A 26,129-nucleotide genomic window follows, 5' to 3' on the forward strand; every position below is an offset into this window, starting at 1 on the left:
TCAGAGCATGAACGGGGGAGGGGCAGAGAGAGAGGGAGACACAGAATCGGAAACAGGCTCCAGGCTCTGAGCCATCAGCCCAGAGCCTGACGCGGGGCTCGAACTCACAGACCGTGAGATCGTGACCTGGCTGAAGTCGGACGCTTAACCGACTGCGCCACCCAGGCGCCCCTATTTTGTGTTTTTTTTAATGGGCAAAAGATTTAAACAATCACCTTACCAGGAAGAATATACAGATGTCAAATAAGTGTCTGAAGAGACACTTAACTTCATTAGTTATTGGGGAAATGCAAATTTAAACACCAGTGAGATACCACCGCATGCATGGCTAAAATTAAAAACACGGACCATATCAAGTGTTGACAAGGATGTGAAGCAACCAGAACCCTTGCACACTGATGGTGGGAATGTAAAGTGTTACAAGCATTTTGGAAAATGATGAGGCAGTTTCTTAAAAAGTTAAACATACATCTACCATACAACCCAGACATAACAATCCGAAGTATTTACCCAGGAGAAATGAAAGCAAATGTTCATACAAAGACTTGTACATGACTGCTTATAGCAGCTTTTTTTTTTTTTTTTTCATTTTTTTGGTAATAGTCAAAAACTAGAAAGGATCCAAATTTCCATCAGTAGATTACTGGATAAACAAATTATGGACTATTTGTACACTGGAATAATACTCAGCAATAAAAAGCAAACTATTGATACATGTAATAACATATATGGTTCAAAATAACTATTCTTAGTGAAAAAAAAACATAAATAATACATCTTGTATGATTCCATTTAATTAAAATTCTAGAAAATGCAGTTGATTTTTAGTGGCAGAAAGCAGATCAGCAATTGCTTAGACACAGGATTTTGGGATGAGGTAGGGATGGATTACAAAGGGACCTGAGGAAATCTTTGGGCTTGATAGATATGTTCCCTGTCTTGATTGTGGTGATGGTTTCATGTATCAAAACTCATCAAATTGTAGGTCTTAAATATATACAATTAAAAACATTTTTAATAGTTTTTATTTACTTTTTATTTTTTTAACGTTTATTTTTATTTGAGAGTCAGAGAGAGAGACAGAGACAAAGTGTGAGCAGGGGAGGGGCAGAGAGAGAAAGAAAGGGAGACACAGAATCTGAAGCAGGCTCCAGGCTCTAAGCTGTCAGCACAGAGCCCCATGCAGGGTTTAAATTCATGAACTGTGAGATCATGACCTGAGCTGACGTCAGACACTTAAGTGACTGATCCACCCAGTCACCCCTAAATATATTCAATTTAATGTATCTAATTATGTCTTTTTTAATAAAAATTTTAAAAGTTTATTTATTTTGAGAGAGAGAGAGAGAGCGCGCGAACACAAGCAGGGGAAGGGCAGAGAGACAATCCCAAGCAGGCTTCATGCTGTCAGCGCAAAGCCTGACACGGGGCTCCAACTCACGAACCATAAGCTCATGACCTGAGCCGAAATCAAGAGTCAGATGCTCAACCCACTGAGCCACTCAGGCACCCCATATGTTAATCATATCTTATTAAAATTATTAAAACGTGTATTTGGGCTCCAGGAACTGGTAGGAATAATGTGGCCAGCTATTATATCCTCATACCAGATACTAAATCAGATCCAAACTAGGTGTGGGGAGGGACCAATTTCACCTGTTATGGAGAGACAGGTAATAAGACACTTATCCCCCTGTGGCTTTCCCAGAGATTAGGTTTCCATGTCCAGAAACCAGGAATCTCCAGAAGGTATAATACAGTGGTCCCCCTTGTCCACAGAGGATAGTTCCAAGGTCCCCAGTGGATGCCTAAAACCACCAGTAGTTATGAACCCTATAGATACTATGTTTTTCCTATACCTACATGTCTATGATAAAGTTTAGTTTATAAATTAGGCCTAGTAACAGATTGACAACAGTCAAACTAGCGCTAGAATTTCTTTTTCCTTCTTTAGTTTCACAGATACATACAGGATGCGTTCTTACTGTAGATCTTCGCAATTTCAGCATACAATTTTTATCTTTCCTTAGAAGAGAACTTCCACCTTCACAGCTACTCTTTGGCATATCCAATTACCAGCATCACTGCTCTTGTGCTCTGGGGCCATTATTAAGTAAAATAAGGGTTATTTGAACACAACCACGGTGACAGTGACTAATAGGCGGGTACCGAATACGGCATGGATCCGCTGGACAAAACGATGAATCACATCCTGGACAAGACGGAGCGGGACATGCAAGATTCCATCACTACTCAGAATGGTGCGCAATTTCAATCTTACAAATTGTTTATTTCTGGAATTTTCCATTTAATATTTCGGATCGTGGGAACTGAGACCACGGAAAGTGAAAATGCGGATCAGGGGAAGACTGCCATACAAATGGCTCTTATATTCATATATTCAGCTGGTAAGAGCTGAAGGAAGCCAGCAGGGTCCTGCAGTTTACATCCTGGGGGAGGGCTTCCCTCAATCCTTGGCAAAGAGAAATCCTTATTTTTAACTCACTCTAAGTTCCAGACAAAGGTTAACTCGCCTGAGTCTTTCTCCACAGGGTGCCTCCAAACCACAAATTCCTGATTCCTACTCTGGTTTATCCTAATAAGAAGTAGGTTGAGCCCTTAATCCCCGTTTAAAGGGCCCTTGTTTATCGAAGCAGTAAACTCTGGGCAAAGGGTCATAAATCACTCTAGCTGGATCCAGAGCGTGAGGCGGGTGCGGGCTAAGAATGGGCACGCAGAGGTTACATGAACTGTCAATCTTGTCTGTTTTCCTGGTAGCCATACTCCTGGGAGCCCCTGTGCTGGGCCAGATCCAGCCTTGAATCTTCTCCACTCTGCTCCGTATGTAGAAGGAGGGGCGGAAGCGGTAGCGATGCATCCTCCCTGCCCCCTACCCCTCTTCTCTGCTAGGCTTGGCCAGTGGAAGGCGCCAGTGGTAAACCAGAGATAGGAGAGCTAGAGACTAGTGTCTCCCAATGATTGTTTTTTTTTTTACGTGAGGCCACAGCTCTGGTCAGATGCCTCCCTTCCCAAGACTGGAGCCCCCAGTTGGTTGGGGTACAGCTCCCTTGCCCATGTCCCTTTAGGTCTAAGGCTGATAACAGCTTCCCACTGTTCTAATCCCCGGGTTCTTCATCCTCCCTGGTTGATCCTCAGCTTCTAGCTCACACCTTTGTATGTGTTCCTTCTTCAATTCAATTAGCCCTTCCAGTGTGTAATCCCTTCCCCACCGCAGCTCTGACCCAGACGTCTTCACAGCCCCCAAACAGGGCCCTCATCTACTGTCTTTACATCCCCAGAGCCCACGGTTTGCTGATACACCTCCCTCAGGTCCTCCCACCTTGGCCTTGGCTCCCCTTCTGTTTCTCTGATTCTTTCTCCCCAGGTTCCTGTGTTTCCACCCGTCACCGGCCCTTTGGCCTGTGCTGACATTGCTCTGCCCAGAAATTGAAGACATTGGCCTCTTCTTCAGCCAGCGCCCACACTGTGCATTTGATATCCTATGCCTTCCCAGACACAAAGCCTTGAAAACTAGGCGACAGCTCACTTCTGCCTCAGAGAAACCCAAAGGGAGCCACTACCCCCCAAAAGGTGAAACCAGTGTGTTATGCAAATATAGCCTCAAGGCAATTACCCCTACATCTCTTGGCCACCCTGAAATCCCTCCTTATAGGGGGATTCTGGCCCCACCACTGCCTCCTCCCTCTCCCCACTCCAGGCATCCAAGCATATCCTTAAAACATCCCACGGGACATTCCTCATTTCTTTGTAGGCCCTCAATGTCTCTCACCTACTGCTGGAGTCTCCCTGTTGGTTCCCTCCCTTCCTCCTCGCCCCCATAATCTGGTCCACACAATACCAGTCCCCGAAAGCACAGGTCTGAGCAAAAGCCTTCCCTAGTGCCTGTAAAGGCCCACCCCCTCATTCACTTCTCCATTGAATGTGTGAATTTTTATCAAAAGCTCTTAGTTAAAAAAAAATTAATACTTTTCGTCACCTCCAGTTTTAAAACATTTGTCTTTAAAACATCAACATTAGCATTTAACGGGAAACTTCTTTCTTCGGCAACTCCGCTAACGATCCCGCTTCCCTCTGCCTCTCGGCACCCTGGCTGACACCGAACAGGATGGGAGGGGTGGCCCCGAGCCGCATATAAACACAAACAGAAGCAGGGGTTTCTACCAACAAGTTTGTTCTGGCCGGCTCCAGATCCGGAGAGGTTTGGATAGGTGTCCCACTGTCCCACCCAGCGCCCTCGGGTCGGCGATCGGCGATCGTTACAAAGGGGATGGGCAGGGCTGCAGGGCAGGGTCAGGACGCGGGAGGAAGCAGAGGGAGCAGGGTGGGGGCCGCCACTCCGGCCGCCAGGTCTGGCCAACGCTGGCCCTTCCAGCGGGGACCTGGCCTGGGGCAGCGCTTCCCCGGGCTGCGGCCGCCGAGCCCGTCCATCCCGCGCTCTCCCGTCCCGCCCGAGCGGCGTAAACAAGGCTATTCCCAGGCGGCCTGGATTCCCTGCGGGAGGCCCGGCGCTCCAGCCCGCGTGACCCCCGCCCACCACGCCGGGAACCTGGCAGCGCCCGCCGCCGAGGAGAGCGCGGCTCGCGGGGAACAGGCGGGGAAAGCGGCGCGCCGGGCGTCGGGGGAGGGGCGGGCGAGGGCAGGTCAGGGCAGCCCCGGCCCGGGCCCCGCCCCCCCGCCCCGCCCCCTCCGGGGGCGGCTGGAACCGGTGACGGACAGGCGTCCGGGCCGGTCGCTGCGCGCCTCGCGGTCCGGAGAGCTCCAGAGGGGCGGGGCGCGCGGTGGGGCTCCAGAGGGGGCGGGGGCGGGCGGGGAAGCCTCTGGGTGGGGCGGGGCCGCGGGAGAGTAGCAGCGCTCCCAGCCAATAAGAGGCGGAAGCCATCCCGTTAGCGCCGGATCCCAGCGGGTAGGGCGGGGCGGGCGGCGCCGTGGGGATCCCGGGGCGGCCGAGGGCCCCTGACTCGGCTCCGCGCGGCGACATGGACCGGATGGCTAGCTCCATGAAGCAGGTGCCCAACCCGCTGCCCAAGGTGCTGAGCCGGCGCGGGGTGGGCGCGGGGATCGAGGCGGCCGAACGGGAGAGCTTCGAGCGGACTCAGGTGAGGACCGGGGGACCCTGGGGCATGCGTGGCTTGGGCATCCCGAGAGACGCAGTGCCCGGGAGGGGCTTTGAAGGGGGCAGAGGTCTTCAGGCCCAGGGAGGACGGGGCAAGGGGGCCGCGAGAGGGAGCATCTGGGTGCTCAGGTCGAGGCGATCCTGGGGAGGTCGGGGACCCGGAGGCATCCCAGCTGGCCTGGGGAGAAGGGCAGGGCGGCTCCGAGGAGCTGGCACGACCCGTGGGGCAGGGCAGGGGTCACAGGGACGGTGAGAGCCGAAGGAACGGAAGAAGGACCGAATGGAAGGGGTGCCCTCTCAGCAGGGGAAGCGCATTGGGGGGCCACTCAAGTGTGGCGGCGGAGAGCGGAGCGCTGGACTGGGATGAGAAGCGGGGAGCCCTTTCCTCCCCTCTCCACCGCTTCTGGGTTGCACTGACATTCCCCCCACCCCCCAACCCCAGCACCCCCTTCCTAGTGCCTCTTGCTTGGCTCACGCCACCCCCAGCTGTCGGCCTTCGAGGGCCAGGCTGCAGGGGTCTGAGCGGCGAGAAGGAATGTAGGAAATGCGACGTGTGGCCGAGCTTGGAAAATGGGGGCTGGAGGAGAGGGCCGGCCAGGGGCCAGGGGCCAGGGGCCAGGGGCCGGCCTTTGGCCGGACAGCCCGCTGCTGGTCAGGATGAGCTGCCCAGTGATGCCCAGAGCCCTGACTTGGGATTTTGGTTTCATCCCCCAAGATGTGCCTGACAGCTAATAGGCAGACTGCCCTATTTGTCCAGCCTGAGCAGGGCTGGGGGCCAAAATTCCCCAGTGTCATCAACAAAAAGCCACAATCCATTTCTACCTCGGAGTTTGAATGCCTGGTGTATTGATTTGACTGAATAAAGCGGACATGTTTCTGGTGTTCATCAACTCGTTTGTATGCAAAATCCATTTCAAAGGGCACAGCACTTCTTTTAATCCCGGTGCCAAAGTTGCATGGGCAGATTTGTGCTTCACTCTCCCGCTCAGGATAGAACCTTTGAAGATCCAGCTGGGCCTCCACAGCCAGAGGCTGGTTCCCCTGCTGTGTTCTGCCTCACCCCCACCGCCAAACACAGTACAATGTGAAGGAAGGCCTTTGGGGTTTTAGATAGAAAGATTGTGAGGACCTGACTGTGTATTCTGTGTATGGAATCTTGCAAAGAAGAAAGCTTTTCACCCCCTGGGAACTTCATCTTCTCTTTCCAGTTGCCTCTGGCCCTTTGCACGTGTGTCTGGGTGGCGTAAAGTAGGGAGTGTCCCCTTCCTGGGTCATCCTACCCCAGGCGTGATGGGAGAGATGGCAGTTCCCTGCTGCCTCCCAGGGACCAGCTGGGTTTGGGTTTCTGGCTCTGTGGACTGGCCCCCTTGGAAGGAAAGAATCTTTCCGTCTGCTTGTCCACTGTGTGTGTTCCTGCCTCAACGAGCTGCCTGATCCTGAGGCTTCTTGCTCCAGGAAGCAGTGTGAATAGTCTTCTTTTTTTTTAATGGGAAAGGAAAAGAAATAGGTGTTCTTTTATGATAACCCATTCCGTCTGGAGTTTCAAATCAGTAAAAACTGGAGCACTAGAGGAAGACACGTAAAACTTTGACCCATTATAGTGATGGAAATTAGATTTGCAAAAGCTTCCTTCTACTCAGGACTGGCATGTCCCCTCGCTACCCAGGGACCACCCAACAAAGGAGACTCTAGGTCAATGTTTGCTGGTATTTTATATGTGGAACCCTTGCGATTGGCCACACCTGACCGGGTGCCTTGTTTTGGGGGTGGGGGGGAGAGTGAGGAGGTAGGCTGGGGCAGGAAAAGAGAGTTTCTCTATTATTGAAACCGTAAGGGGGGGGGGTATGAAAGCAAAGAAAAGAGAACAGTCCTAAAACTTGGCATTAATCAATCTGCAAAAGCTCATTTTGTTTAATGACTTCAACTGTATCCAATGTATTATGAGATATAAAAATGAGCTAGAAAATACTTTTAATGAGTTGAGAGACCATGAGAATCAGCCAAGGTGTAGTGATAATTGTAGCTAATTATTGTGTTTGCCGCTGTTCTAAGTACTTTGCTGTATTGCCTTCTTTAATCTCAACAAGGACCAATGAGGTGGGCATCAGCCCCATTTTCCATGAGGAAATTGAAGCACAGAGAGGTTAAGTCACCTGCCCAAGGTCACACAGCTGGAAGTGGTCCCAGCCTTTAACCACTGCGCTGTGTTGCCTCTGAGGCAACAGTGGCACCCAGTGCCTCTGGGTAGAACGGTGGCATTGGAGTGTAAGAGGTTTGAGTTTCATAGCCAGGCACTTGGATAGGCTATATGACCTCGGGCAGACCTTTCTAAGTTTTCCTTATTATAAAATAAAGATGATACTTACCTTACAGGTGTATTGTGGGGGTTAAATTAAATAAGAGGCGTGAAGGCATTTTTGTAAACTTTGGGACACAATTTTAGTGATTATTGCTGTAATCTGGGGAGACTGAAGGAAGCACAAATGTTAAGTAATGGTGCAGGCTGTGATTAACTCTTCAGTAGGGGGGGCAGAAGTGTTCCTAGGTAATGTGATAATTACCGAGAGCACATGCGGAAAGTACAGATTGGCGTGGGTGTGGAGAGGGGTTGGGAGCCCTCACCAGGACCTAACCGCCATTCAGCATGAGATAGTCCTTGCTGGGTGGAGAGGAGGGGAGGTGGGCATTCTAGAAATGGGGAATGGCAAAGGACACGTCTGGAGATGAGAGCAGATGAGGTTAAGTGGCTGAAAAGCAGAATTGGCCACTCCCGCCTCTCAACCCGTAGCACCTGTTACCCTGTCCTGTCACTCTTTGTTGCCCTCGGTAAACTAGGAGCTTCATGAGGACAAGACTGTGTCTTTTTTTTTTTTTAAGTTTATTTATTTATTTTGAGAGAGCACGCAAGCTGGGGAGGGGTACAGGGAGAGGGAGAGAGAAAGAATCCCAAGCAGGCTATGTGCCGACCGAGCCCAACTCAGGGCTCGATCTCGTGAACCGTGAGATCATCACCTGAGCTGAAATCAAGAGTTGGACACTTAACCAACTGAGCCACCCAGGCGCCCCATGATTGTGTCTTGCTCTCACCTGTGTCCTCAGATGCCTGTGTTAGTGCTGAGCCAGCTGTAGGTGAGGGTAGAAAATGATTGGTTAACCTCAGCAGGGAAGCCCTCGCCTGGGTTAAACTCAGCTGTGGGCATCAGGTGGCATCTTTAATTACTTGGTGCTTTTTCCTAACAGCCCCTGAGTGCCCTCCTGGTCCTTTGTCTCCTACACCCTCAGTCAGGAGCCGTGCCCCATGCCCATGAGAGGACTGTGAATTCTCTGCCTTCCTCGTAGTTAGGCCAGCATCCCTGCCAGAGTGGGGACCCCAGACCCACCTGCCGCAACCCCCATCTCCAACCTGATCCCTGCTGTGTCCCCCATCCAGCCCATCACAAGCACCCTTCAGGTTCTAGGGGAGTGAAAAGTGGCTCTTGCCCTCAAAAAACTTGCTGGGGTAAAGATACCTTGCCTGGAACACTTTACAGTTTATACAGCACGTTTTAGCCATCGTTGGGGGCTCTACTGTGGTTGGGTATTAAACACCCTCATCTTACGGGTGAGAGCTTGGTAACTTGCCCAGGGCCACCCGCTGGTGACTGAAAAGCAAGATTCAGATCCAGGACTCCAGGTCCCAGGCCCCTTCTACCACGCTGTCCTCATGTTGGCCAAGGAGGGCAATTCTGGAATGAACCAGGAGGGCTGGCACCCATAGACAGAATTCCCTGTCTGTATTTGCTTAGCTGGAAAATGGTTTTCTCCATGGTTTATGTTTTCACCATCCATTTAGTGAGCAGAGAGCGTGGAGGGGACACAGAGATGGGTAAGATAAAGAGACCAGCCTGAGGGAGCTCATGAGTCAGCAGAGAGGTGGACCAGCTACTGTGGGGCTCTTCTACACAGAGGACTTACAGCAGCAGCATCACCTACTGAATGAGAGCTTGCATTTCAGCCAGAGCCCTGGGTAGCCCTGGGCACCCTGAAATTTGAGCACCTCTGCTCTATGGTTGGTGATTGCTAAGGTCAGAGGAGGCGTTGGGGCTCTGGAAACACAGAGCCTTTGGTCACAATCTCTTCCGGTGGAGCCCGCCACAGAGTAACAGGATCCCAACCAACCGTGAGCTGGAAAGAGCCAGGAAACTCGGGTTCTCGAGAGGAAGAGACAGAAACAAATATTTATTGAGGGCCTGGTGGGCACTAGAAACATGCTGAGTGATTTATAGCCATTATTCTATTTAATAGGTCAGGCTCAGAGAGGCCAAGTGACTTGTCCAAGGTCACGCAGCGAGTAAACCAAGAAGCCAGGGTTCTGAAATCTGATGACCAAAACGTCAGGGGGTGTTTCTACCATTTTGCTCATGATCTTCAGCTCTGGCTTTGATTCACCTGCTCGAAAATTTTGGGGTTTGAGCAGAGGGATCAGGGCTTCTTTTAAAAAAAAATTTTTTTAATGACTATTTATTTTTAAGAGAGACAGCGTGAGCAGGGGAGGGGGCAGAGAGAGAGGGAGACACAGAATCCGAAGCAGACGCCAGTCTCCCAGCTGTCAGCACAGAGCCCAACATGGGGCTCAAACCCACGAACTGTGAGATCATGACCTGAGCCGAAGTCAGACGCTCAACCCACTGAACCACCCAGGCGCCCCGAGGGATCAGGGCTTCTTGACTCTGGCTGCACAGGAATGGTTTCTAACATAAAAGGTGCTGTCCCCCTCCTGTCCCCTGCTTGCTCTCTTAGTTGGTATTGGAAAGGTAGAGAGGATGCTAAGAGCTTTCTTTGAACTTGTGGTTCTGTACTTTGGTTTCCTCCCATTGATGATAATGAGAATAGCCAACATTTATAGCATTTGCTGTGTGCACATGGTAAAGGCCTTTACGAGCCACACCTGCTCCCAGTTCTTGGAAGGAATTTACAAATTATGATCCCTATTTTACAGATGAGGAAATCAAGGCTTAGACATGTCAGTAACCAGCCCAAGGTTCTGAAGTCAGGGTCAGAGTCGGGACCCAAACTCAGGAAAACCAGCCCCAGATTGTGCTTGATTGTCACCCTGGAGTCACAGCCTAGCCCCCTCAGCTCTCTTTCTCCCCCTAACAGTTGGGTCCCCAAAGTGCTAACCTCACCCCACTTCTCTTTCACCTTCTGTCCACTTCCTCTGTGCTCAGCAACTCTGATAGTTTCTTTTCTTACTTCCTGTGACGCCACCTCCTGAGTTCTTGGCCTGTGTGACCACTTCCCATTGGACGTTTGTCCCTACATAAACCACACATGCTCCAGACTCAACTTTGGGCCTCCCCAGCCTCTGAATGCCGGTGTCTGGTCCTCGCTGGTCCCCTTCAGCTCCTTGGCCTCCACTGTGAGTCCTCCCTTTCCTGTTTCCTCACAGCCACACTGTGTTCTGTGATGTTTCTCTTGTCCACTGCTCTGCTCTGCACGGTTCCTGCCCTTAGCACCTCTTGCCAGCGTTGGTGTAATCCCCTCCTTTCTGCTTCCCAAATAGCCTGGGGCCAGGCGGGTTGTCTCTAAAGCCCAACACTGGCTTCTGTAACCCCCTTTTTTCAAGAACCTTTGCTGGGTCCCAAGAAGCCCTGCATGACGGGGCACCTAAGGGTCCCTGGTGCCTCTCTCTTCCGGGCCTTAACACCGCATCCCTCCACTAGACCGCCACTGCAGTCTCCTCCAGCCAGATCAGGTATTCCAGCCAGCAGGGGCCCGTAGCTACCGTCTGTCTGTCCCATTCACCCAGGTCACACCGTGGCTTCTCTCCCAGACTGTAAGCTCTTGGGGGCAGGGTCTGGCTCTCCGTGCTGAGCGAGCCCTTGCAGGAGGCAGGCGCTGGGCCTGTTTGCCAAATGTGTGGATGTAAAACAGTTGGAGGATCTACTGGGAGCCTGGGTGCTACAGGCAGGCCTCTGCTTGCAGAGTACTTTCCCTTTGCACATTTTGGAGACTCTCCCTCTGTCTCCTTTGATTTCTCCAATGATTAACTCTTACCAAGTGACTGCCCTGTGTGCCAGGCTGGTGCGCCCAGGGTATCCTTTTAGTATATGTGCTGCCGAAGCGAGCACAGGGTATCCTTTTAGGAGAGAGCCTGCAGAGTCTAGAGACGGGATTGGGGCTCACGGTCGATGATTTGGATTTCCGTTGAGTTCCGAACACTTTAGAAACATTCCCAGAACACGGGCTTGGACTTCCCAAGGTTTCTTTCTGCTTCGGGTGGGGCCATTCTGAGCTAGAAGGTATTACGGGGAAGGGACAGAAACTGGCCTAGTGTGTCCCAGGCCCCTGATGGCAGTGGCCTGCGTACTGCTGCTGGAGTAAGGGATGTGCACACGAGTGCGGAATAATGTGAGAGTGCTCCCTGGGGAGTGAGCAAATCTGGCTCTGCTACTGAATTTCTCCGCTCAAACTGGGGAGGCCGGGCAAGATTTCCAGCTCTCAACCATTTGGGCTAATAAAATTCCTGTAAGCGGGTTTCCACCCTGAGGAATAGGGACCCGCGCTTGATCGGAGCTCTAGGCTGCTCCCTTGAGAAGCTTCCACATCCCCCCTGTATGTAGACTGGGGCGCATGAAAGGATGGGGCTGAACCTTGCTTAGAATGGGATGAGGAGCACCCACGTGGCCGGAGAGCTGAGTCCCCGCCCCACTTGGGCACTGAAAGGGCTCCTTGCCTGGCATGTCAGCAAGGCACCGAGGAGGACTGTTCTACACCCCTTGTCCACCGGCCCACTCACTCCACCACCTTGGGACAAAGTACGGAGCAGACCCGGGTGGGGGGTGGCGGGGCGGTGGGCCAGCGGCCAGTGCTTCTCCCGCATCCAGAGGGTTGATGGCCTGGAGAGGTGCCCACCTAGGAAAGGGAGCTTGTCAGCCCCACCTCCTGGCAGGGTGGGGGCTGCTTCCTGTTTTCCTGCCCGGGCAGGCGGGGAGGAGCCCTGTTCCTGGCTCGTGGGCAGTCCAGTCTGACACAGTGCGGGCAGAGGGACGGGGATTGAAGGTGTCCTCTGGCTGAGACGGTGGAAGGGAGAATGGGGATTTTCTTGGATCTGAAAGGTTGCTGCTGCCGCCTCTGTTAGCGCTACAAGACAGCTCTCGGGAAGCTGGTTGGGGCCATTCAGGAAGCCAGTGTGGCCGATTGCTTCTGATTTTAACTGATAGGCAGTTTATAAAGCACATTTGCACATAACCTCCCTTCAGCCACAGAACAGCCATGTGACAAATAGTGGGCCGTTCTCAAGTGTGGTCACTGAGGCTCAGAGAGCTTAAGTGACTTGCCCGAGAGCACTCAGGAAATGGGCTCGCAGACGCTTGAACCTGGTGGGTCTTATCTCAAATTGTGTTTTTTCTAGATCTCCCTTTAAAGCTGAAGCCTGGTCTGGGGCTGGTAACTTAGAAAAAAATGACAGATTTTTTTTTTCTCTAAGTCTTTTCCAATTGATTTATTTGGACTTCTGAAATTCCTCCCAGAAGATTTTTGCAACACACATAACTATCAGAGGGCCTGTTTCCAGAATGTGTAAAAAAAAAAAAAAAATCCGAAAAGAGATCAAAGGACCGCCTAAATGAAAAATAGGCAGGAAGAACTTCACAAAAGAGAATGAATGGCCGATAAACATATGAAAACGTGCAACCTCATTAGTAATCAAGGAAATGCAAATTAAAATTGCAATGAGGGGCACCTGGGTGGTTCAGTCGGTTAAGCATCCATCCTACTTCGGCTCAGGTCATGATCTCACAGTTCATGAGTTCCAGCCCCACGTCGGGCTCTGTGCTGACAGCTCAGAACTCGGAGCCTGCTGCGGATTCTGTGTCTCCCTCTCTCTCTGCCCCTTGCCCACTTGCACTCTGTCTCTCTCGGTCTCTCAAAAATAAATAAATGTTAAAAAAATTTTTTTTTAATTGCAATGAGTACCCACAAAAAAAATTAAAAATTTTTTTAATTGCAATGAGATACCACTATGTACCCATCAACATGGCTGAAATAAAAATGGAAAAAAAAAGAAACACTGACGGTGCCGAGCATTGGCAAGGGTGCAGAGCAATGGAAACGCTCGTGCATTGCTGACGGGGCTGCATGTTTGTGCAACCGCGTTGGGTAGCAGCCTGGTGTTATCCTAAAATTAAGGATGTACAGACTCAAGAGGCCAGCACTTTTCCTGTTAGCTGTATACCCAACAGCAGTGCACACACGTGCCCCAAAAGATCTCTGGAAGCATATTCATAACCACCTTTTGCACCAGCTCCAGACTAGAAATAATCCAAAAGTCCTTAACAGTCGATGGATCACTGACTGAATCGTGATGTGGTCTCTCCTCGGGATACTGCACAACACAGAGAATGAAGAAGCTGGAGTTACGTTCAACAACGTGGATGAATCTTACACACAGAATGGTGAATGGAAAAAAAAAAAAAAAAAGGCAGAGCCAAAAGGACACCTTCTGTATGCTTCCATTTGTATCAAGTTCACAAAACAGGCAAAGCTAAACTGGTATTAAGTCTGCTGCTTCGACGGTAAAGCAGTAAAGAAATAAGGGGAAATAGGGGGACGGACGATCACCATAAAAGGCCAGATAAATATTGTCCTTGGATGCAAGGGAGGTTAGTGATTGGGAAGATGTACAAGGAGAGTGGCTGAGGTCCTGCCATCAATCTGTTGATTGGTCTGTGTAGTAGTTTATGATAATTTATTAACCTGTACATTTTATTTTGTGCACTTTTTCTCTATGTTATATTTCAAAATACAGAAGGTTAAAAAAAACCCTCCTTCCAGGGAGTAAGAGACAGTGTCTTGAGAAGGCCAAGAACTTACCACTTACATGCCCACCCACCGTTTGAGGTCTCCCCCAAATATAGCTTCCCCTGTGAAAACCCTTCTTTTTTTTTTTTTTTAATTTTTAATGTTTATTTATTAGAGACAGAGACAGAGACAGATCATGGGCATGGGAGGGGCAGAGAGAGAGGGAGACGCAGAATCTGAAGCAGGCTCCAGGCTCTGAGCTGTCGGCACAGAGCCCGACACAGGGCTCAAACTCACTAACTGTGATATCATGACCTGAGCTGAAGTTGGACGCTTAACCGACCGAGCCACCCAGGCACCCCAAACCCTTCTTTTTTTTTTTTTAATGTTTATTTATTTATTTTGAGAGAGAGAGAGCATAAGCAGGGGAGGGGCAGAGAGAGAACCCAAAGCAGCCTGTGCTGTTAGTGCAGAGCCCAACACGGGGCTCGATCCCACAAACCACAAGATCATGACCTGAGCCGAAAATAGGAGTCAGGTGCTTAACCAACTCAACCACCCAGGCGCCCCTCCCCTGTGAAAAGCCTTCTGATTCAGCTTTTGACTGAAGACACACAAATATCCAAGCATCATGTTCCACGCCCCGCTGTAACAGGTAGTTGTGAAGTTGAGACTTATCATTAGACCACACTGAGCGTGTTGCCCTCGGCTTCCATTCATTTGTGTCTTGTGTCTGCAGCGGCAGACGGGCCCTCAGGTCCTCCCTTGTCTTTCAGTGAGTCACTCCATGTCTCGCAGAGGGAATTACACGCTGGCTAAGGCTCAGGAGGTCCGTGAAGTACAAAATAAATCAGGTGATGAAAAGTTCTCAAGGGAGAGAATGAGAGAAGAAAGTGTGGTCTGGGCTCAAAAGAAGCATATTTGAATAAAAGCAAAGATCTGGGGTGGGGGGGGCACCTGGGTGGCTCAGTTGCCTAAGCGTCTGACTTCGGTTCAGGTCATGATCTCCTGGTTTGTGAGTTCAAGCCGCGCATTGGGCTGTCTGCTGTCAGAGTGGAGCCCACTTCAGATTTTCTGTCCCTCCCGCCCCACGGCCTCTCTGCCCCTCTCCAGCTTGTTCTCTCTCAAAATAAATAAACAAACTTAAAAAAATAACAGTAAAACTAGTTAAAAAAAAATCTGGGTGGCGGACTTGTGGAAGACATGACCCCACGCTTGGCTTGTGCTCCACAGATGTAGATCGAGTCTTGCTTGACGAGCAATGTGTGAGAACCTGGGAGCTTGGGGGATGTCTTGAGGGAACATGGCCGAAACGCTGACCTTCTAACAGTGGTTCTGTGAGGTCCCTGTCCTGCTGCATGGTCCCTGGGGCCAACCCACAATGACAATGACAGTTCTTAGTTTAGACAGTTGTTGGTGTGTGTGTGTGTGTGTGTGTGTGTGTGTGTGTGTGTGATTACGTCTTACTGCCTGTCATGTGGCCCTTCTGCCATATTGATCTGGAAACTAATGCTTTCTCTGGTTTTTCTTGGGTCCGTCTTGACCGATGCTATATTCTTCCCTCCCATTTTCCATGATCCTTCAGAAAGAGATTGACAGGCATGAGCTGTGTGGTTTTGCCTCTGAGCAAGATGCAGGGCAACTTCCCTTGAAGTAACAGGTCAGCCCAGGACTCTACCTCTCTGGGCCTGGCACCTGGTAGGCATGCCAAGACTCTGTGTTGAGAACCTTATTCATCTTTGAAGCCTCAGGCTCCTGACCCAGCATCTGGCCCTGAGTGACTCTTGATAAGGGTCCATAGAATGAAGGATGAAATATTTTGAATGAAGCCCTGATGAGTGTCAGCCATTTTTGGTCCCAGTTCTGAACTGTGAACCCTAAGAAGTACACCTTGACTCTGGGTTCATGGGAGCACAACTGGAGCCAGCAAGAGCCGGGGCCCCTGAAGAGACCAGCTGTCTGACGTAACTCTGGGTGGTTCTCAGGGACTTCCTCTTGAACGTCGGCTCCCTGACTCATGCTTGGAAGTGACTTGAGGTGCCCTGTTTTCTTGAGATTCTTATTGCAGGAAGGGACCTCCCTGTACAGCCTTCAGCCCATTACTGCTGATAAAAAACAAAACTACCCCAACACACCTAGACCCGAACTTTGTCTCCTGCCACCAACTGGCTCACGGTCCTTTGTTCTCAGTCCTAGAGAATCCCAGTTTATAAACCATCCCTGACCCTTGAAGCTGAAATTCTCGCGGCCATTTTGACCTCCCCGCATTCTGCGCCCCTGCTGCTAGGCATGGAGTCCAGTTGTGTCTTCTTGACTCCTCGATTGTTGCCCATATCGCTCCTGCTTTGCCACCCGCTGCTTCTGCCTTAGCTCAGACCTTTTTCTGGAGCCTGGGCTACGTCTTGCACAGCCCAGCTGGCCTTCCTGCCATCCAGCGTCGCCCCTCGTGAGATCTACCCTCCCTTTGGCTGTCTTAACGAGTTCTGTTTTAAAAGGCATACCTGCTTGTATCACTCCACGTTTTAATTTTTTTTTAATATTTATTTATTTTGGGGAGAGCGTAAGCCGGGGAGGGGCAGAGCGAGGGGGACAGAGGATCCAAAATGGGCTCTGCGCTGACAGGCTGACAGCAGCAAGTCCAGCGTGGGGCTCAAACTCGCGAACCGCGAGATCATGCCCTGAGCCAAAGTCGAACACTCAACTGACTAAGCCACCCAGCGCCCCTATAACTCCATGTTTTAAAAGCCTCTTTGTCACTCTAAGCTGAAACTCAAGCATATGGGCATTGCACAGAGCCAAACTTTGCGCCCCACACCCCCTCCCCCCCAGCCCTACTCTATCCCAGCAGCCCACTGCTTCACGCCTGTGTGTGTCTCCAGGTGGCACACCGTTCTTTTTGGCCTAGAATGCCGCTCCCACTTTTTCCACTTGGCCAAATTCCTCATTCTTGAAGTCCCACGTCCGATGGCCCCCTCTCTGGGAAGTTCCTCCACCACTCTTCTGGGCACATCTACTTGATGGTATTTCTGCGTGTTTCTGTTGTCAACGTGTTGATCTGGATGACTGTCCATGATGGACTGTGAGTTTCCCTGTAGCTTAGCCTTATTTGTAGCCCCCACCCCAAGCATGATGCTCAGGGCCCCGCAGGCCCTCAACAAATGTTTGCTGAGTGAACTCATAATGCGTATTGAGGACCTGACTGTATTTGATTGTTGCTCTAACCGAAAATGGAATAGGGCCCAGATCCCATTCCAAGGCTGGTGCCCCATGCTGGGGTGAATGTACGTGGTCTCTGTCACATTGGACTGAAGCTGTAGGTTTGGCTACGGTGGTGGGGAGAGGAGAGCCTGTTTTAGGAGCGGAGGATTCAGTGGGAGGGACGCTTTCCAGAAAAGAGGCTTGTGCCTGCAAGAGTCGGTGTGCTGGGAGCCAGTATTCCCGAAGTGTGTCCCACAGGTGGGATGACAAGGATGTGGTAGGCAACACAATATACGCCCCCCTCCCACCACATTCACGTGGCGAAAAGGGCCTTTGCAGATGTAATTAAGGACCTTAAGATAGGGAGGGTAATCTGAACTTTTCCCAGTAAGGAACGCAGCTGCACCAGCACCTTGAATTTAGCCCAGTGAAACCGAGTTAGCCTTCTGACCCGCAGGACCGAGAGCTGATAAACGGGCGTTGTTTTAAGCTTCTAAATTGGTGGTAATTTGTTACTTTGGCGATAAGAAGCTGATACGGGATGATAACAGGTAACTCACGCTCTGGGACAACAAACCTCATGGAGCCCTTGCCTCGCTGCACAGACAGGCCACCCTTTTTAAACCCGGAGGGACACTTGTTATTTCATCTGTGCTTATTGTGGCCATAGATAAAACATTGCGTTTCCACACTTGGTGCCTATTCACAGAAATCTTATCCTGGGAAAACAATTCAGCAGCCGTTCAAACATTCTTTCCTGCTGCGCCGTGGGGTCCTTTGGTGCAATTCCAAGTGTGAGGGTCACAGATATAATTTACTTAACCTTACTTTTTTCTTTTTCTTGATCAAGCCCTGTGCTGTCTATTAAAAAAGGCGGGCGAGAAATCCCTTTGTTTTCTCTACGATCATGATGGCGTCTTTGCTCGAAAGAGAGCTGACTTGTGGTCAGGAATCAGAGGTGGTGATAAATGAACAGCTTCCCTCGGGGTGGCCCTGCAGTGTGCTGGTCCTTCTTCAGGGTCACCAGGGTGGTCTGGAGTGTGCCTGGGTAGTCCTGGCAGCCAGGAGCTCCCTTAACACTGAATTAAGAATTGGGAACCCTCAGGGCACCTGGCTGGCTCAGTCGGCAGAGCATGAACGCTTGATCTCTGGGTTGTGAGTTCGAGCTCCATGTTGGGTGTAGAGATTGCTTAAAAATAAAATCTTTAAAAAAGGGGGGGGGGCGCCTGGGTGGCTCAGTCGGTTAAATGTCCGACTCTTGATTTCAGCTCAGGTCATGATCTCGTAGTTTGTGAGTTCGAGCTCTGTGTGGGGCATCTGTGCTGATAGTGCGGAGCCTGCTTGGGATTCTCTCTCCCTCCCTCTGTCTCTGCCCACATTCACTTTCTGTCTCTCTCTTTCTCAAAATAAATCAACTTAAAAAAAGAAAAGAATCAGGAAGTCTTGCTTCTCCTGGCTGTGGTTCCCCCTGCTCCATCGTGGTCCCTACCTCCTACATACAGGTCTTCAGTCACAGTCGTGAAATGAGGGGGATTGGCTGAGATCACTCTGAAGGTTGAGAGACTTGGTTGAGAGACTGTCTTTTGATAACACCTGGCCCTTGTTATTCCAGTTTTGCTGTCCCGTTTCTCAGCTTCGAACACAGAATTCTGTTTGGCTTTCCTTCTCTGTGAGACCTTCCTCTGTAGCCCTGGCTGCACTTAACTTCTATGGGTAACTTCTTCTGCATTGGTCAGAGATGGTCTTGTGCCTCCCCGCCCACCAAGAACTGGCCTTCCAAAGTCACTCACACAGGAAAATTACCTAGTGAGAAGTCTTTTGCAGTTGGTCACTTCTGCCCAAGCACAGTCTTCTGTAGGACCACCAGGTACATCTGCATAGTCTGAGCACTGCAAAACTCCGGGAGCAACTTCTGATCTTGGGCTTCCCGGGGTTAGTCCGTTAGGCCAAGGTGGTAGCACATGACAAAAATGATTTTCCAGAAAAGCTCTTTGACGCTGACTCAGAGGCCACGCAGGGTGTCCAAAAGGGTGCCATTTTGTCTTCTGCCAGCCTGCTTCACGCGTTGACCTTCCCTCCCTGGTGCCTCCCATTTTCTGAGGTGTGGCCTCTGATCCAGTCCAGTTTCCCAGAGGAAAGTGAGGATTAGAAAAGAAATTTCAACTCGCCTAGGGTCCATTCTGCAAATCCTTGCCCAGATTTGAGGCAGACCCAGCCTTGTGTCTGGGTCCAGGTTGTGCCCCAAGACTCTGTAAAGGTTAGGAGCATGGGCTTTAGGTCCGGCGGGTCACCTGCCATGGGTTCCAGGCAGGCTGCTTTACAGAGACGCTGGTGGGCATAGCTTGATCTGACTCAGTTAAGCAGAGAGCCATGGGAATAGCATCTACGGTAATGAAAATACCTACCTCACAGGCGGTTGAAAGCATTAAATGACATAATGCAAAGAAAACGCTCAGTGCATTGCCATCCATATAGCGAGCACTCAGATGTTTCAGCTCGTGGGGTGCTTGGGTGGCTCAATCAGTTAAGCGTCTGACTTCGGCTCAGGTCATGACCTCGTGGTTCGTGAGTTCGAGCCCCGCATCAGGCTCTGTGCTGACTGTGCAGAGGCTGCTTGGAATTCTGTCTCCCTCTCTCTCTCTGTCCCTCCCCTGCTTATGCTTTCTCTCTCTCTCTCAAAATAAACAAATAAAGTTAAAAAAACAAAAAAAAAGAAGAAATATCAGCTGATATTATGATTCTCTTACTAGTACTTAAGCACATCTAAATTTGGGGGACTAGTGTACTACTGGGCACGGGGTAGGCTCATGGCTGTGAGATAAGTAAATGAATGGATCTTGGCTTCCCTGTTGGTCTGCTGCCCGAGGACGCCTGAGTTGAGGGTCACCTAGATGAGGAAATCCCACATTTTCAAGGGTGGGCACAGAACCACAGGAAGAGTTACCAGGAGATCTCAGGAGGCGATTGCCTGGACCATGACCCCCCACACACTGGCCCGCCTTTGCACCGGACCTGGGGAGGGATGGCGTGCTTGGAGGAATCTGTCTTTCTGGTCCTAAGTCCCAGGGTTGGCTCAAATGTCGGCTAAGATGACAGAGGGCATGCAGAAGGAATTGTCTAGTCTGGAAAGACAAAGGCCGAAGCGAAGGCACAGACAGGAGGGCAGAATACTGGTGTTTGGGTCGCGGCTCTGCCTGTGACCAGTTGTGTGATTTTATTTCCGTTGAAGGTCTGCATGTACACAGTTTCAAGGGTCAGATAGCAACTCAGACTTGTCACCACAATCCAGGAATGTCCTGGTCCAGCACTTTGCTCCTCCCCAACTATTTCCTGCTTCCCAGAAGCACACCACTTTTAATCCTTGAAACTGCTTTCGTTATAGCCATTATTGTGAACCTCATTATAGCCATTATTGTGAACCTGCCATTCTGGAAGATAAAGATCTAGCTTTCATCCGCATATATGCTCCCCCCATCCCCAGGACACTTTTCCTCCTCTGTGCCGCTAGAGTTTTAACTCTCTATTCAGTGTCAACTTTATCACGACCCTGGAAATGCCAGGAGCAGCTGAGTATATGTGGTGTCTTTTCCTTTCCTGCCTAAGTTTTTGTTATTCCCAGACTAATGAATTGTTTTCATTTGCTTGCTTGGGGTTCTGTGTGCTTACCACTGATTCATCCACAGCTCTCCCTTAATATGCAAATCTCCACTTACTGATTATGGTGGGGGTTGCCTCGGTTTCCCCATCCTAGGTCAGGTGAGAAGGCGAATGAGCAGGAGGTTGGAGGGAAGTCAGCAATCGCGAAGGTGACGTCAACCAGTGATGATTGTTGCTGTCTGGAACTTTCTTCCCAAACCTCTAACTGGAAAGTAATTATAGGGCAAGTGAAGGGGTGCCTCCCTGTGCACAGTGGGGATTAAGGCCCACCTAACTCGAGAGGCAAAGTCAGCCAAACCGTATAGGGCCGTAAGGAGTCTGGATCAACTCACAGATGACTTAGCCGTGACCTTTTAGGAAGGAAAGTCTGAGCAATTAAGGGTATCCTTATGTCATAGGGAAAGACCTGGACCTCACAGACCCCTTTGGGGGCCTCGTTGGAAGCAGAACTTGGGGCTGATTGGACAAGACTGATCTGATGACACTAATGATATTTTTATGGAAAGAAAAAGTTTCCTCTAATGCCTTAGAAAAACAGTAACTGTCATAGCGATCATGGTGACTGGTGACGGTGTGGTCATCTCCTTCACACCCTGCTCAGGGGACGGCTCAGAGCCTGGGGTTTCTTTCTATTTATTCTCCGTGCCATTGAACGTATTCAGAATGTCTTTTCTCATGGGAAATGGGAAATAAAACCCATTGGTAGGAGAGAGTCTTAAATGCCTGGGGTAAATTCTCAGCTACTATTCTGCCTTAGGCCTCAGAGTGAGGGCAGGCTGGGTAATGAGTGGCCCTGAGACCCTCCCAGCCTCTGCCTCCTCATTTGCAAATGACTTTATGTAATAGTACAGGCCCACAATTCCTTGTCTGCAGTTCTGAGATCCCGAAGGTCTGGAAGACTACAGGTTTATTTCAGAGTGTGGTACCCGACCTGTACTTGTCTGGGCCTGTTTGTAGACTTTGTTATGTGCCCGTCTTAGAATGGAAGGTCCTACGATATGCTGCAAAGATGACCGTGTTTGATCAGAGGGTGTTGCCCAAACCCTGAAGTTCTAACTCCCCAGACACACATGACCCCAGAAGTTTGGGATAAGGGATCAGGCCCCTGCAGCACCAACTCCACTGTGTTGTGGCAAGGTTTTGAGCAAGATACTTTAGGGATGAAACATGAAGCCTTATGCCCGGCAAATAGTAGGCGCTCAATATATGTTAGCTGTTAGGAGTCATCGGTTTTAGAATCCTATCTGTAAGACTAGGAATAATTAGGTTAACCATTCAAGTCCAATTTCTTCCGATCAGTCAAGGTCATATGAACGAGTTTGAATTGGAAAGAAGTGAAATGGCAGCTTGGCGTGTACTAGAAAGAACTGGGTGCAAATCCTGTCTCTGCTGCTTATCACCCCAGTGACCTCGGGCAAATGCCTTAATTTCTTTGCCTCAATATTCCCATCTGTGTAACGGGGATAATAATACCTGTCTCATGGGGCTGCCTTGAGTATCCAGAGAAACCCAAGAAACGGGTATGTGAAAATGAATGGCTCCTGACAGATACGCTGAACTGGGCACATCACCCGAGTGGTTTTCTTGCCAAAAGTGCGTAGCCCCAATCTTATCATGAGAAACATCAGACAAAGCCAGTGAGGGATGTTCTACAAAATAACGGACTAGCGGTTCTTCAAAAACGTCAAGGTCTTGGGACGCCTGGGTTGCTCAGTTGATTAAGCGACCGACTTCAGCTCAGGTCATGATCTCATGGTTCATGGGTTCAAGCCCCACGTCAGGCTCGGTGCTGACAGCTTGGAGCCCGGAGCCTGCTTCGGATTTTGTGTCTCCCTCTCTCTGCCCCTCCCCCAGTCGTGTGCTCGCTCTCTCTCTCTCTCTCTCTCTCTCTCTCTCTCAAATATACACATTAAACAACAAAATGTCAAGGTCTTAAAAGACCAGGAAAGACTAAGGAGCTGCCACAGACCAGAGATGAGACAGTACGAAGTGGGATCCAGATTGGGTCCTGGAGCAGAAGGAGGACAATAGTGGGAACACAGGAAGCAATCCAAATGAATTCTGTAGTACATAGTTGGTAGTATTGCACCCAGGTGAGCTTCTTAGCTTTGATGATTTTCCTACGCTTATGTAACATGTTAGTTAGTGTAAGGGGAAGCTGAGCAAAGATGTACGGGAACTCTGAACTATTTTTGCAATTCTTCTTAAAGTCTAAAATTATCTCAAACTAAAATGTTAAAAAAAAAAAAAAAAAAAGGAATGGCATGTTGCTTGGCCGAGCTTAGTCAGGGCTAAGTAAACGTGCATTCCCTGGCTCCCTTGGGTCATCCGGGGGACATTGGAGACGCACATACGCAGGGGGGCCGATCACGCAGGGGGGCCTATCGGTGGTTTGTGAGGAGGGAAAGTGTGACTAATCCAGGCTGCATCGGGGGAGGGAGAGGTCCTGTGCCTGAGCCGCGAGGAGCTTCCCTGACTGTCCCAGGTCTTCCGGCAGAATCGGAGTGGGACCCGCGTGTGCGGTCTGGGGGACGCGCTCCGTCAGCCTCCACCTGTCGCTGCAAACAAGTATCTCTGTTACTTGTTATCTCTGTGGACTTTGGGGAACTTACTCATCTGCGGTCGGAGATAACGTACTGGCATCTGGGCTCAATGAGTGGGTTCAAGGAGAGGGTCCAGAGCAGTAGCCAGTGCTGAGGTTTGTTTCCTTTCCCAGATGGCACCAGCAGAAGTGCCCCCCCCACCCTCTGGGTTCCCCACAGCACTCACTTTGTGCTCCCCCGAGAGCCCTTTCTAGGGATGGCCTCCTAGGGTCCATGGCTTGTGCATCCTGTTTGCCACGTGACCTAGCACTCCTCTAGGCCCCTGGGCTTTCAAGTAGGAAGATGTGCAAATGTACTGAGTGGGTGAATGAACAAGTGAGCGAATGAATGAGTGAATGAGGGAGTGAATGAATGAGTGAGTGATAAATGAGTGAATGAATGAATGAGTGAGCGAATAAATGAATAAGTGAAGGAATGACTAAAAGAGTGAAGGGGCGAATGAGTACATGAATGAGTGAATGGGTGAGTGATGAATGAGGGAGAGAATGAATGAATGAATGAATGAGGGAATGAGGGAATGAATGAATAAGTGAATGAGTGAGTGAATAAACAGATGAGTGAGTGAAGGAGTGAGTAAAGGAGTGAAGGGGCGAATGAGTACATGAATGAGTGAATGAGTGAGTGATGAATGAGGGAGAGAATGAATGAATGAGTGAGTGAACGAATGAGGGAATGAATGAATAAGTGAATGAGTGAGTGAATAAATGGATGAGTGAGTGAGTGAAGGCGTAAAGGAGTGAACGAGTGAATACTTGAATGAGTGAGTGAATGAATGAGTGAACAAACGAATGAATGAAGGAGTAGTGATGCCCCTCCTGCCTCTCTGAAGGAGGGCTGTGTACTGTATATGATCACTGGCTCACATAGTTGCCCCGTGGCAGGCCATTCTCGAGGATGCCTTTCGAAGTGTTCAGACCAAGCACACCGTTTTATTATGATTTTTCTCCCCCTATCTTGGGTGCCAGTCACCTATCCAGAAAAAGCAATTACCTCCTTTACTTACACCGAACCTTTCAAGCCTTGAAGCTGTGTGTTAGTAGTTCAGAATTCTCCAGGCCTCTCTCCTTGCTGCTGAGAACTTTTTGCCACAGGAAATCAGTCTCATTTTAAGGGCCAAATAGTCACTAAATATAGCCTCCCAGCACAGATATTTAAAGAGCTGCGTTGATGATGTTATGTCTGAACAGAGACGAAGGGGAAGAAATTTTTTTTTTTTTTTTCTGGAAAGAAGCATGAAGTTACACCAGCATTTCTATGGGTCTGCAAGGAACAGACTGACGGTATGGTGTCAATGTCTTAGTTATGGGATCGCCGGCTTGGGCCTCGGAGTTTAGGTTTCTGGTGCCAGGCATTTTTTGATAATTCCTCCTTATCTCTATTTAAAAATGACTCCTGCCCTGGAGAGTGACCTCCGACGAGTGTGCCCTCCCCGCCAAGCCCAGGAGAGCTGCCCTCCCCCAGCTCCGGGACCAGACGGGGGTGGAGTGGGACCCACCCCACATTATCCTCTCCCAAGTGCTGGCAGCAGGTGACAAAGGCATGAGTGGATGGCGTCCAGAGATCTTTACTGAAAAGTGAGCAGTGGGTGCAGAAGCCAGGAAACAGTTCATGCCTCAGAGAGAGGCCTGAAATTCCACTCATGCTGGCCACCATGATGTGGGGGAGGGGGGTGGCTTTCATGGGGGCTGATGGCTTCCCACTGACTCTCCTCTGGCTTTCACCTTGAGCTCATTGCATGGTCAGGGTAATATCAAGAGAGTATAAAACCTTGGGGATGATGTTTTTATTTCTCAAATATTCCTTCTAGAATATAAATAAGACTATTTTAGGACTCCTTCAGAACTTTCTTTGGGGCTGAATTTATGATCTCTTTGGGAGAGAAACTTCATAGCTGTTTTCTGTAAGAAACTGCAGTGAACTATCTTAGTCTTTGTCTGAAGATGTCTACATATATCACTCTTTCACCCCACCCCCCCCAACCCTGTCATAACCAAGATTTTATTGGTACTTGTTTGTTGATTGGTACTCAGACATCATGAGTTAATGCTGGTATTAAAAAGTCTACGCAATGTAATTGCGATACTTTGCTAAAGAGTTACTTAATCAGTGTTCCAGCTTAAACTTTGGAGACATTTTATCCACAAGTAGAGGTCACCAGAGCTCGGACTCTTCAAATATTTGTAACTCTCAAGCCTTTTATTGGGACTGTCCTGATAACACGGAATGTGACATCTTACACATTATATCCACGGCCCATTAACAGGTTTGGGGAAATTCTGGACCTTCCTTTCCTAGCCCAGATAGTGTGCAATTCTGATAAGGAGACAAAAGAACACACAGAAGACACAGAGACAACAATAGTAGGAGAAAAACACAAATATGGAAGGTGGGTCATTTAAAATGACTCTGTCACTTGGGTGATGTGTATTTTAGAGGATTTTTTTTATAATGCCCTTCAAAGTGGATGGAATGTTAAGTTTACATCAGACAAAGCCTTTCTTAGTCCAACATTCCACTATTTTCTGCTTTTTCTAAAATTAACTAGCACATTTTATCTCTTAAAAAGTCATTGTACTGGGGCATCTGGGTAGCTCAGTCGGTTAAGTGTCCAACTTTGGCTCAGGCCATGATCTCACAGTTTGTGGGTTCGAGCCCTGCATTGGGCTCTGCACTGACATCTCAGGACCTGGAGCCTGCTTCAGATTCTGTTTCTCTCTCTCTGTCTCTCTCTCTCTCTCTGCCCCTCCCCCACTTGT

General features: G+C 49.7%; 1 protein-coding gene across 1 annotated transcript in view; it reads left to right on the forward strand.

Annotated features, from left to right (window-relative positions):
• The first annotated feature begins 4,939 nt into the window (after positions 1–4,939).
• The window catches only part of HIP1 (huntingtin interacting protein 1), a 150,770-nt gene continuing 129,580 nt past the window's right edge, over positions 4,940–26,129 (forward strand). The window contains exon 1 of the mRNA XM_040456102.1: positions 4,940–5,117. Within this exon, the coding sequence (XP_040312036.1) occupies positions 4,998–5,117 (120 nt within the window). The 5' untranslated portion in view covers positions 4,940–4,997. The remainder of the gene's footprint in view (positions 5,118–26,129) is intronic.

Source organism: Herpailurus yagouaroundi, unplaced genomic scaffold (genome assembly GCF_014898765.1).
Source record: "Herpailurus yagouaroundi ecotype Mexico unplaced genomic scaffold, PumYag 216, whole genome shotgun sequence".
Lineage (NCBI taxonomy): Eukaryota > Metazoa > Chordata > Mammalia > Carnivora > Felidae > Herpailurus > Herpailurus yagouaroundi.